Raw genomic sequence first — 12,500 nt, 5'->3', positions numbered from 1 at the left:
CTTAAGCTTTGCAATTTTGGAATGTTCTGACTTAACTTTTAAAATGATTCGATCCCCAATTTAAAATGTTAAAGATACATTCTCTGAGAAAAAAAAAAAGTCAAATATATGAAACACAAATGTCAAAAAAGGGGGAAATTCAACTTCTTTATTACTAAGAAATGCAAATGAGAGTAAAGTATTAATAACTCTTATTGATTTGGTAGAGTCCTCACCTGAGGATACGTTTTTATTTTTTTATTATTACTATTTTTAATCCTCACCTGAAGGTATGCTTATGGATTTTAGAGAGAAGGAAAGAAAAGAAAAAAGCAGGAGAGAGAGAGAGAGAGAGAGAGAGAGAGAGAGAGAGAGAGACCTCAGTGTAAGAGAGAACATCCATTGGTAGCCTTCCATATGTGCCCTGACCTGGGATCAAACCCACAACCTTTTGGTGTATGGGATGATGCTCCAATCAATTGAGCCACCCGGCTAGGGTAGCAGAGATTTCTTAAAATTATTCTACCTAGGATGAAGAAAAGTAGGCATAACCTTTCTGGAGAACAATTTATTTGGCAATATTAACCATGATGTTTAAAAGAACAGAATGGACACTTCCAAGCATTATTGGTGGAAATAAGAATGTATTATTAGCTCTCTGGAGGGCAATTTGGCATGCCCTTTGACCTAGCACTTCCACTTCTAGGAAGTCATTCTAAAGACATAATAGGGCAAATGTGCAAAGATGTATATTCAAGGTATTCCTTGCAAATTTGTTTACAGCTGTTAAAAAAAAAACCTGAAACTTTGTGAAAGTCTAATTGAGGGTTGATTAAATGGCTACATTTTTACAAATTGAAATAAGCAACTGTTAAAAAGAATGTGGTAACTATATGTGTATAAATATGAAAAGATGTCCAAGATATATGGTAGAGTATAAAGCAAGTTGCAAAATGTCATATGTAGTGTGCAAAATAGCATGCGTAAGTGTATATCTATGTATGTGCAAATGCAAGGAGATAGTCACCAAAATGTTAACAGGTATTAATTAGCTCTGGGTTGTGTGAATGAGGATTCTTATTTCCTTATAATGAATTTCCCTTTGGTTTGAATTTATTTTCAGCGAGTATATATCATTTTACAATAACTTAAAAAGCTATTTAAAAGGTGGAGACAAAAATGGAGAGTGGAGAAGAACTGGATAATCATGGCAATTTAGTCTAAAGCCATAGAATGCACAAAAACATATGAACTGGGATGGTCATCATGGTAATACTCATAATATTGGAAGTTAATAGCTCTCCCGTGTTCTTTGCAGCATTACTTACAATAACCAAGATATGGAAACAACTAAAGTGTCCTTCAACAGATGAATGGATAAAAAACTCTGACTGTTATACATAAAAAATCAGAATACACTCACACACACACACACACACACACACACACACACACACACATATATTCATATATGATTCCACATATATACAGCCATAAAAGAGAATAAAATATTGCCACTTGCAACAACATGTATAGAACTTGACAGTATTGTGCTAAGTGAAATAAATTAGACAAAGACAAATACCATATGATCTCACTTATATGTGAAATCCAAAAAAACCAAAAGCAAAAACTGAGCTCATAGATACACAGAACACATTGGTGGGGGTGGGCAAAATGGGTGTAAGTGGTCAAAAGATACAAACTTCCAGTTATAACATAAATAAGTCATGGGAATGTAATGCACAGCATGGTGACTACAGTTAATAATACTGTATTGCATATCTGAAAGTTGCAAAGAAAGTAAATCTTAAAAGTTCTCATTACACACAGAATCTCCAACTAATATATGGCAATGGATATTAACTACACTTGTGATCATTTCATAATATATACAAAGTAGAGGCCTGGTGCAAGGATTCATGCACCGGGCCTCTAGTATGCATGTAAGATTTTTGGTTAATCTCTTCCCGCCCTCCCTCCACCTCCTCCCCTCTGAGATTCATCAGTCTGTTCCATGTTTCCATGCCTGTGCGTTGAGCGTCTGCCCCCTGGTGGTCATTGCACGTCATAGCTACCAGTCGAACGGTCAAACAGTCGAACAGTTGCTTAGGCTTTTATATAAATAGATATCGAATCATGTTGTACACCTTCAATCTAATATAATTTTGTATGTTAATTATACCTCAATTTTTAATAAGTTAATAAACACCAAAGTTCTATTTCAATAAATACAATAGAATTAGATATTAAGAATGGTGAAACAGATTAACTTGGAAATATTTCGGAGTATATTGGAAAGTAAAACAAAAGGTAACTAAATATAAATTAATTTTATACATATTTTGGATTCATTCATATACATATAGAAAAAAAAAATCCAGAAGGACATATACCAAAACGGTAACTGGTGGTTCTTACTTTCCTTTTCCATATTTTTGAATATTTCTATAATGAACAAGTATGATTTATGTATTTTTTTAAGTTTTAAAAATAATCCTTATAGATCTTTCAGATTTTAGAACACTGAAAAGTGGTTACAATAATGCTAATCTGAAAAAAACAAAGCGGTGAGAATCTTAGCCATTTCCTCCAGCATTACATTTACCACCAGAGACCCCCTGCAAGCCCCTGCCCCTGACTTGCAGCTTGCTGTCTGGTGCTGAAGGCCACACCAGTACAAAACCAGCTCCGGAAACCCAAGGTACCTATTCTGATTCTGTGTCCTGAGATAGACGCGCGTATAAAACATACTGGCTCAGATTACAGGCTAAGCATGACAAGTCCGGCTGGTACAACCTAACAAAGGAATTTGCACGGAATGAGAAATTAGCACATCTCATTGCCCAGGGTGGAATGAATTACAAAAGCAACGAACCCATGGAGAGGTTAAGTCCTTGCCTATCACTCTCCCACATGCTTCTGGATTATGCCTTGCAGTCATGTCATGACTGACCTAGCACTATATTCTTTAAAGGTGATTTTTTTATTTTAAAATGATTTTAAAAGGGGACTCTCTAATATTTACTATACTAAATGAAGATAAGCTAGTATTTTTAAAAGGTGAATGGAGGAAGAGGTGAGGAAGAGTGCATTTTAACGGGGGCAAACTTTTTGTATATTTTCAGGTGACCTAGGAAATGCCTGACCTCCCTCTCCTGCTGCTTCCCTCCCTCCCTCCGATCATTATGGCTGATAACAATAGTTCTGCTCTCCCGGGTAATGTAGATGACACATTTTTCCTGTAGCCTGTCTTCCTGTAAAGTGCAGGAATTCCTGCACTTTCTGGGTACCCTTCCTGTTAACTTACACTTCAGATTTCCTCAAAAGGCATGCTACCACTTTTAATATTTGAAAAATGTCAGCTCAACCCCAGACAGCTAATATAAACAAGCTGAAAAGCATACCACCTAAAGTTACAACAGTGGAAAACAACATTTCTTTTTAAGAAATTCTTTCTCGGAATCTCACTGTTGGGAAGGCTGGAAAGAAGCAACCCGGTCCTTCCAGCTCCCAGGGAGCCTGTAATTCTTTTGCCTGTGCTGTGCCTTAAATTAGAGGTCTGTAAAACCGAATTATAGTGATCTAGAAGGTTCGGAAAGGCCCTTGAATTCAACATGTTGTTAAATTCTTCATGTGCTAAGAGGTTGTATCCACCTTTCACTTTTCCTCCCATTTCATTTGGTTCTAGTATTACAAAGAAGTTTGGTATTGAAAAAAAAAAAAAATGTCTTGGCCATTTGAGAATACCATAGCTGAATGAGGCCAATTCCACATTTAAAATCCAGGCCAGGGCTCCTTCGTCATTTCTGAAATGATCACCTACTTATTTTTATCAATGACTTTCCTTTTGGACAGGGACCCCAATTTCACACCAGATGCACCTTCCAAATGGAACCCAATTAAGAAAGCTACCTGATTTATTATGGGCGTACCCATAATGGAAGCATACCATGCTAGTATCTCTTTTAGCTTCCCAACTCAAAAACTTGCTCTGCCTTAGGAGTGGGCCCCAAAAAATGCAAACAGAAACCTGATTTCGTTTAGACCCTGAGGTCCAAAGATAAGATTGTGACTAACACCACTTTCCTCCTGAAATCTTCCTGACTATCTCCCAGAGGAATCTTTAAACTCCAACTTTGGCCATTTCTCTTCACTAGCTATGCGATTATCTTGTAGTATAATGACTTGCTATCTTTCAACAATACATGCTTTCTTTCACCAACCGCATGGTAAGTTTCCTGATGCAAACGACTACATTTTAAATACTTTTGTATGCACTCAAATCCTGTGCAGTGTGTGGGGATATATATTATATTATATTATATTATATTATATTATATTATATTATATTATAACACATATACTAGTATATACACATATGTCATAATATATTTATACATATGCTAAACTATAAAACTGAATTGAATGAATGAGTGAATCTATACCAAATACAAACTAGATGCCATCTCTTTAATACATCAAAGCATGGAACATCACTTCTAAACTGTTACCTCTCAGATCAATTAGGAGATTGTAGGTTTCCCCTGTTATTAAGGAACCTCTGCACCTCAAAGGCCAATTCCTAGGTACTTTAGCTCCCAGGTTTTTCGATTTTCATGCTCTCCTAATCTCAAAGAAAAACAGAGCCCTACCTCGAACTTTTGAGAACACATATCACTTTCTTCTTGGGCTAACATGTACGATTCCCATCCAGCAGAATTAAAAAGTGGCGCAACTACTACCAAAAAAGTGGCAGAAAGCTTATGAAACACGTTAATTTCACCAGCTCTTACCCTAGTACTTACACTGCATACTTACTTACATAGTGACCCCAGGTAGCCTAACTCGCCTGGTATTTAACTCACATCTTCAGTCATACATTCTCTTTGGCATATGTTCTCTCTATGGTTAAGGATTTGTTCTGAAACAAGTGACTTAGGGTCCTAGAGCACCTGACAGCACCCCCTCAGCTCCCTGATGCCATGTCAGGAACTTTATTTTTTAATCCCCTCCCCAGCATGACACTAAGCCTCCAAAATATAACTGTGTAAAAAAAAAAAAAAGAAAAGAAACAGAAAAAAAATAAAACATTAAATAAAACAAAACAAAACACCATAACCCGGAACTTCTGACCTATTATAACTGACTAAATATATGCAATTACACTTAAAAGATTTCATTATGGTTGTTAATGAAACAGGACAGTCCCTCCACGCTGGTGTAATGTTTCAAAGTACAGTTTTCTCCCAATATTTCCCCTACCGAGATGCAAAGTAACTCCCAAATGGGAAGACATAAAACATCAATGTCCTCATTACTGCTTCTAAATATTGTGAGTCAATAAGCAATTAGTGTAAAGTGCAAAATCTCCGAAGAGAACGACTCCTTGTCTGCTTTTTATTTGTAATATGCTATTATGCACACTTCACCTTTACTTCCTTTAAAAATCAGAAGTTGCTTAATGTTCAAAGCGTATCAATGGAAATTTAGCTAAATACTGGCACAGCGACGGCTCATTCCCAAAGGAATATAAGATTACATTAATTTCCTACTAGTTTTAACTCAAGTTTTACCTTTCATCTTCACCCACAGACTTTTAAAAAGTTTGTATTTCTGTTGCACAGAAAATTACTTATAATATGCGTGCATACCAAAGAATTTTATAATTACATAAAGCATTGCACATTTAGACGCTACCAACCTGCTCTATCTCTCCTGACTGTGCAAAAGGCAAAAAGAGCTCAGTAATCCTAGCAGAAGAATGCAAATAACGTCAATGCACAGCTGAACTGCAAGCCCTGCCTTACAGGAACTCTCTGTGTCTGCAAAAAAAAAAAGACACATACTAAACAGGAAATGCAACTGAGCTGTGGAAAACCTCAAACTTAAACATGCAATCGCTAGGCGAAAATTGCATCCGTGCATTCATAAATGCATGCACAGCCCTTTGCATTTTTGCAATTGATGCAAATAGGCTCTTACCTTTCGACTGAGACATTTTCCCCTTTCCTTTGATGGGGGAGGGGAGCACAAAAGACTTTGCCTTGCTTCTCTTCTGTAGCTAGTTTTGCAACAAAGATGCAAGCTGCAGGCGTGCAATCTTCATGCAAGTGGAGTTTCTCTTGACCGATGCAGCAGATGGACTTTCAGAGAATCAAGATGGAAATGCACACCTTGCAAAACAGACTGGAAAGTGATTTTTCCCCCAGTTGCAACGTTAGGGAAGGCTGTGCTGCAGCTACATGATGGGCCAGGGCTGGCAGCTAAAAGCTCCAAACTTGGAACTGAGTATCTTGTGCGCAGACGTCCTTCCTGCGAAGGGCGCGGGGTCCGCTGGGTAATGTAGTTCACGGGCAGAGTCCACCGGGCTCTGATTTAAGGAAACGTGGTTGCTCGGGTCGCTGAGCGAGATGACTGCCCGCGACCAAGACTGGGCTCAGATAAGTCAGACACTCACTCGGCAGTAAGTGGTGAGCGAAAAACGTTAAGGCCAAGGGGAGGGGGGACTTTTGTTATCGAAAAGCCCCTGAAACAACAGTTGAAGAACATTATGTTGCCTAAAAGCTTTTGGCTCCCTCAGACGGTCCGTTTGGGTGTCCTGCGTTTGCAGGCAGCACCTGTTGTTCTGGTCCTGCCTGTGGGAGTTTTATACTCACACCTCCATTTTTAAAAAACATTTTTCTCGCATGGAGAGTCTGTTGGTGACTTGGCTGGCTAGAGGTAAGGTTACCTTTGCAACTGCAGGGAAGATGCAACGTTTTAGTTAGTAAGAAATGATCCAGGTCGGTGATTTTCAAGTAACCTGAATTCAATAGCAGGCGGTGGGTGGAGTGGGAGTTCATATTTCTGTGGTTAAAGAGGAAGTTCTGCTTTTTATATATCAAAGCTAACTTGATCAAAGTTAAAATATTTAGATGCTTTTTCTCACCTGGGGAGGAAGGGAGGAGGAGTCCTGGTCAAAGGGAGAAGGTGGGTGATAATCTTAAATTCACAGTGTCAAATATTTGATCTGTTGAATTTCTTCAGCGAAATTAACAGACATTTGTTGAGCTCCTAAAATGTGCCAGGCGCCTTTCTAGGGCCTTGGGTCATTCCTCCACTTGTCACTATTGCTCATGGAGAACTGGGGGGCATCGAATAATTCCAGGCAAGGAGTGGAGTGAGGGGGCTGAAATCAGCTCAGACTTCTACTGCACCAAGCAGGACCAGACTCAGAAATGTGCTTTGAAGGCAGAGGGGGAAGAATTGAGAATTTCAGGCCTCTGGGGTATGAGCCAAGCGCAGTGGAGGAATGAAGACCTTCTATTTAGACAACACTGAGGATATCATACTGACTAGTCTACAAAGGTGGTGGGGGTGGGTGGAATTTACAGGTGAGGGCTCTGCGGGGCCACAAAGGCAGGCTAGAGGTTTGGACTTGATTCTGCAGGTGTCTGAGAGGTGGGGAGAAGGTTTTTGAAAAGAGGCCATAGCTTCATCCCAGCGCCGCTTTAAGGAGGAAAAGTTGCCTGCTGCCACTGGGAGAGGCAAGAGATAGATCAGGTCAGTAGTGAAAACGCAAAATGGGGCCCTTACGATTGAAATTTCGTGAAGAATTCTAGGAAGCTGGGGCCCTCTGAGTAATGGTTGAGCCAGAAGGAAGAAGGCTACCCATGTTTCAGCTACAAACAGCTCTGAAAACAAATCACAACAGGCCATGGGATTCACATTAACTTACTCTACTGATGATTATGAAGTGATCGAAGTCACCTCGTGTGCCTAGGGGCTTCTGCTCCTAAGAGAAAGGGACTTGCTAGCTTACTTCACTGTCCTGGGCAAGTCCATGCTGCCTGTCTCGTCCTTGCTTTCCTGCGCCTCATCGAACCAGCGGGTATGTGGGTATGGAGAGCCACTGCAGTGTACCCACCTCACTTTTCCGAACATTGACGGAGCACCTGCTAGGTGGCAGGCCCTAGGAGAGCACGCAGACCCGCTTAGCCCCAGCAGGGCCTGCACAGCCTAGAGCTCGCTTCCATGTGCATGTTATGTGGCGTCAGTCAGCGGTACTGCTCTTCACTTGCCCCAGATTCCCTTCTTGATGGAAGAGTTCTAATCACAACTTGTCCGGTGCATTTTACTACTGTCATTTCTGCTCGCACATTCCCTGCAGCGGCATGCACAGTTCACGGCTGGCGAATGGCTCGTGTTCTGAAAGTCAACCTGAAATTCATATTCCCATAGAAACGATGAGCTGTTCAACAGCCAGTGCACGAAGACACAGGCATGCAAAACTCCTTTGACCCATAAATTAGCCCAACCATATCTTTAAAAATAGGAAGCTTTATCCATTTTTTTTTCTTTCTGGGAAAAATACAGTATTTTGATTTTTCCATCGGGAAATCAGCCTCTCGGTGAAGTCCTAGATTCCAGAGGAAAGGGGTTTTCTTCTTGCCTTGGTGATGAAAGGTTCCCTCTGTCCACATTCCTGGGTGGAAGAAGGGGCTGTGAGCCTGTCCTCTGCTTGCCAGTTTGGGCAACGTTCCTGGGACAAGAATCCCTCCCACGTTGAGATTCGCAAGGGTGAAATCTGGCGCGATTGTTCTTTTACTGGACAGTACACCAGATGTTTATCTTGAGGGGGGCCTGAGCGCCTTCTTCGAAGCCCCCACATTTGTCATTTTCTGCACTTCAGGTCTTTCTAAATTGCAAGGCCGATGCACTCTCTCTCCCTCGGCTTCTAGTGAACCTTCAAGATCAACTTGCAGACCCCTTGGCCTGGTTTCATTGGCTCCTCAAGACCTGGCCCCTGCTTACGATCCAGCTTCATTCCTCACCCTATGTTGATGCTATAGCCAGAAGCCAGGTTTTCTTCCTCCCTGCTTTTCGATACACTACTCCCTCTACCTGCAAGCCTTGTCCTTTCTCTACCTAGTGCATTCTGATTGGTCCTTGAAGCTACGGCTGGCTTAGCTGGCACTTTCCTTTCGGCCACTTTCTGTGACCACCTTCAGTGTGAACGAAATATATTCCCCAATTGCGTAGCACCCTGCACATACCTCTCTCGTAACACTCATCATAAGGCTGACAGGTGTTCATGTATGCATTTGTCTCCCCCAGAAGACTGGACGGGACTACCGAAGACCAGAGGTAGACGTGTGTGCCCAGTGCCCAGTATCTAGAATATAGCAGGCGCTCAGATGCATGCTGAAATAATGAATGGAGTAGGTAAGGACAGGACCTATGACCATGGCTAATCTAGAAAAACTAGATTCCAATGATGGGAGTAAACTAGATTCCAACTGCAAGAGAAACTAGAACACCTGTGGAAGGCCTTGTGCTGTCAGGTTACAGGGATTAGATTTTTGGAAAGAGGCCCTTAGGTTCAGTCAGACTGGCTAGGAAAGAATTATTCTAGAGGTATATGTGGGGTGGGCAAAGTGGTGGGTTTAGGGTGTCACAACCAGTGATAACATTTCCCCCTCCTACATCAGCCCCCTCCTCCCCGCCCAGGGTTCATTCGGCAATGTCTACAGACATTTTTGGTTGTCATAACCAAGGGGGTGGGGGTGAGGATGCTGATATCTAGCAGGTAGAGCTACACATGTGTATATATGTACACATATTCCTTTTTCTCATATAACACTCACTCATTTTCTTCTCTGATCCTGCCCTATTTGGCTTTTGAAAGTCTGAAGAAGTCAGAGCTCTACAGAAAGCCAAATAAATGGTTGTGTTCTAAACGTGAGGTTCAAGTTACAATTTGGAACTCCTTTGTAACATTCCTCATCCCACATAGAATTAATTGCTGACTTGCATTATACAGGGTGATCAAGAAGAATGGCACCCTGGCACCCAGATTCCCAGATATCTCACTTTGTCACTTCTTCCAGAGAGAACATCTCCAGAACCCCCACGTTTGTACTGTACCTTCATTTTCAGCCTTAAAGGAATGAAGAATCTTGTCGTGGCTGCCATTTCCCTTGTCAAAGGTGATGTATTACAAAGGTCAAGGGTGACTGATTCATGCCCTAGAGACATGAAAGGTGCATATTGAACATTTATTCAATTACAAAAAGAGCTGGGAGAATTTCTTTATAATGGGAGTTGTCAAATAATGGCTCATGCTCCAAATTCATCGTGCCTGCTCTTTTTGTAAATAAAGTTTTATCGGAACACAGCTGCGTCCATTCACTTATTCATTGTCTATGGCTGCTTTTGAACTACGACAGAATTGAATAATGTGTCAGAGACTGTCTAGCCCACAAAGCCTAAAATATTTACTGTCTTGTCCTTTACAGGATAAGTGTCCAAACCCTGATTTACAAATGGATCTTGTCTACATGTTCCTATAAATCCCAGTTACTGATTAATGCATTTCCAAAGGGATTTAGATTTTTTCCAAATGCCCTGTACTTGAACTGTTTCTATTACAAAAGTCTTCAGTCCACAAATATACTGTAAAATCCTTCAGAATACCGTTGAACAAGATGGAGACCCTATATAGCACAGCAGGCGGTAAATAGCAAGCCTGTTATAAATATTTCTTCAAAGATTCATTAAATTAAGCATTTATTGTAAGAATCGTGGACCTCAAAATATAAGAAAAAATTAATTCTCAGTTTTCCTTGAGTATATTTAACTTTCCATCTGTTTTACTTTCCCTACATATCTCTCAGGATATTCAGGTCCTCGTATGTTTAAATACTAGGTCTGTGAACTAGAGAATGATTGAGAAAAAAATCAAAATATCCAATACAGGCAATGCCTGCTATAAAACACACGTATCACAAATCTTTTTGTCCCAAGGACCAAAAGAAAAACGAAGAGGGAAGCACCCCAGTTTATTATGACCCATTATAAAAAGTAAGAGGCTTTTCATAAGACCTATAGTTGTGACAGGTGTGGTATAGGTTTAAGAAAATGGACAGATAATAATCCCTGGCCTGAGAAGCTGAAAATCTTGTAGGCAATGTTAATAACATCTCTGTAATATTTTAAAGTTTGCAAGCTCTTTCCACATACACAGCATCATTGTATCCTTACAGTGATACTGTGAAATGGGTTGTCCCAATTTATCCCAGTTTATTATCATCAGCCCATGTTGTTGCTTTACTTGGACAAGATGGAAAAACATGTGATTTAAACCTGATTTCACTGCAGATGTAAAGTCTTGTCTTCTGAGTCCTAGCTCCTTATTTTAACCTACCCAACCTAGTCTTAGGCTACCCAACCTAGTCTTAGGCTACCCAATCTAGTCTTAGGCTACCCAATCTAGTCTTAGGCTATCCAATCTAGTCTTAAGCTAGGCAGCTCTTAATAAATGCCCTAAAATTGTGCCTTTTCCAGGCAAAGAGTAACTGGTAACATTTTGCTTCATTTTATATTAGTTATGAATAGGACAAGCTCAATTCAGGACTTATAAAGTCCAAAATAAATCTGTGTGTCTCCATTACACTCTGTACTTGAGCCAACACACTGTGACAATTCAGTAAATGCTGTGCTATCTGAGGATGAGTTAGAAACACTGATATAGGACAAAGTGTTGTGCCTTTCAAGGCTCCTTGATCTGTTTATATCGATATTAATAGATGGCTCTAGGCCTCAGTCACAGACCTGAATAATTCAGGTCATACTGACCTGCTAGACTTAAAAAAACAAAACAACAACTATAAAATATTCTGGGAAATATTTTAGGTAGGTGATACATACAGGTTATAGGAAATGTTCACAAATCCACAGAAAATTAGGAAACTGAACTACTATGGTATAGAAATAACTAGAGATAACCTGATAAATTAACATTTTCTTAATTGTTACGTTAGGATGAGTGTCCAAAGGGAATTTTTATAAGTAACAGCATATGGCAGATAAGCAGCAAATACTACTGATTTTCCATATTCTCTTTTGAAGTGGGTAGACTAATAATTTTATTAGTGGGCCACACTTATAAAAACAACGGATTCTAATATGTTCTAAATTAATATGTTGCATAAACAAATAGTATTTTATACATATTAGGTTATTGTATCCTATTAGAAAGTAGCTATTTGAGAATATAATGAACATTTAGTGGTATTTTATCAATTGGGCTTCCTACCATAAAGAGGTTAAAGTTAAGGTTGACCTCTTTTTTTTTTTTTTTTAGAGAGAGAGAGAGGAAGGGAGTGGGAGAGAAAGAAACATCAATGATGAGAGAAAATCATTGATTAGCTGCTTCCTGCACCCCCCAGACTGGGGATCGAGCCTGCAACCTGGCAATGTGCCCTGACTGGGAATCCAACCGGGGACCTCTTGGCTCCTGGGTTGATGCTCAATCTCTGAGCCACACCAGTTGGGCAAGGTTGACCTCTTTATGGTGCAACAGCATGACCTACATGCTCCAGGCCTGTTCATGGTTCTGTCTGCTATATTATCTACACTAATAAAAGAGAAATATACAAGTTGACGGTACCACCGCAATGCCCACCAGCCAATCAAGAGTGAGTATGCAAATTAACCCAACAAAGATGGAAGGTTAATTTGCATACGCAGGCACAGAG

At 40.2% G+C, this 12,500-nt stretch overlaps 1 protein-coding gene across 2 annotated transcripts in view; it reads right to left on the bottom strand.

Moving 5' to 3' along the window:
• The window catches only part of MAP2K6 (mitogen-activated protein kinase kinase 6), a 104,646-nt gene extending 98,423 nt beyond the window's left edge, over positions 1 to 6,223 (bottom strand). For both annotated transcript variants that reach the window (XM_054709034.1, XM_008156260.3), the window contains exon 1: positions 5,965 to 6,223. In XM_054709034.1, coding sequence (XP_054565009.1) covers positions 5,965 to 5,980 — 16 coding nt within the window. In that variant the 5' untranslated portion in view covers positions 5,981 to 6,223. The remainder of the gene's footprint in view (positions 1 to 5,964) is intronic.
• Positions 6,224 to 12,500: the final 6,277 nt, after the last annotated feature.

The sequence above is a fragment of the Eptesicus fuscus genome, chromosome 20 (genome assembly GCF_027574615.1).
Source record: "Eptesicus fuscus isolate TK198812 chromosome 20, DD_ASM_mEF_20220401, whole genome shotgun sequence".
Lineage (NCBI taxonomy): Eukaryota > Metazoa > Chordata > Mammalia > Chiroptera > Vespertilionidae > Eptesicus > Eptesicus fuscus.
This window is presented reverse-complemented; position numbering and strand designations above follow the sequence as displayed.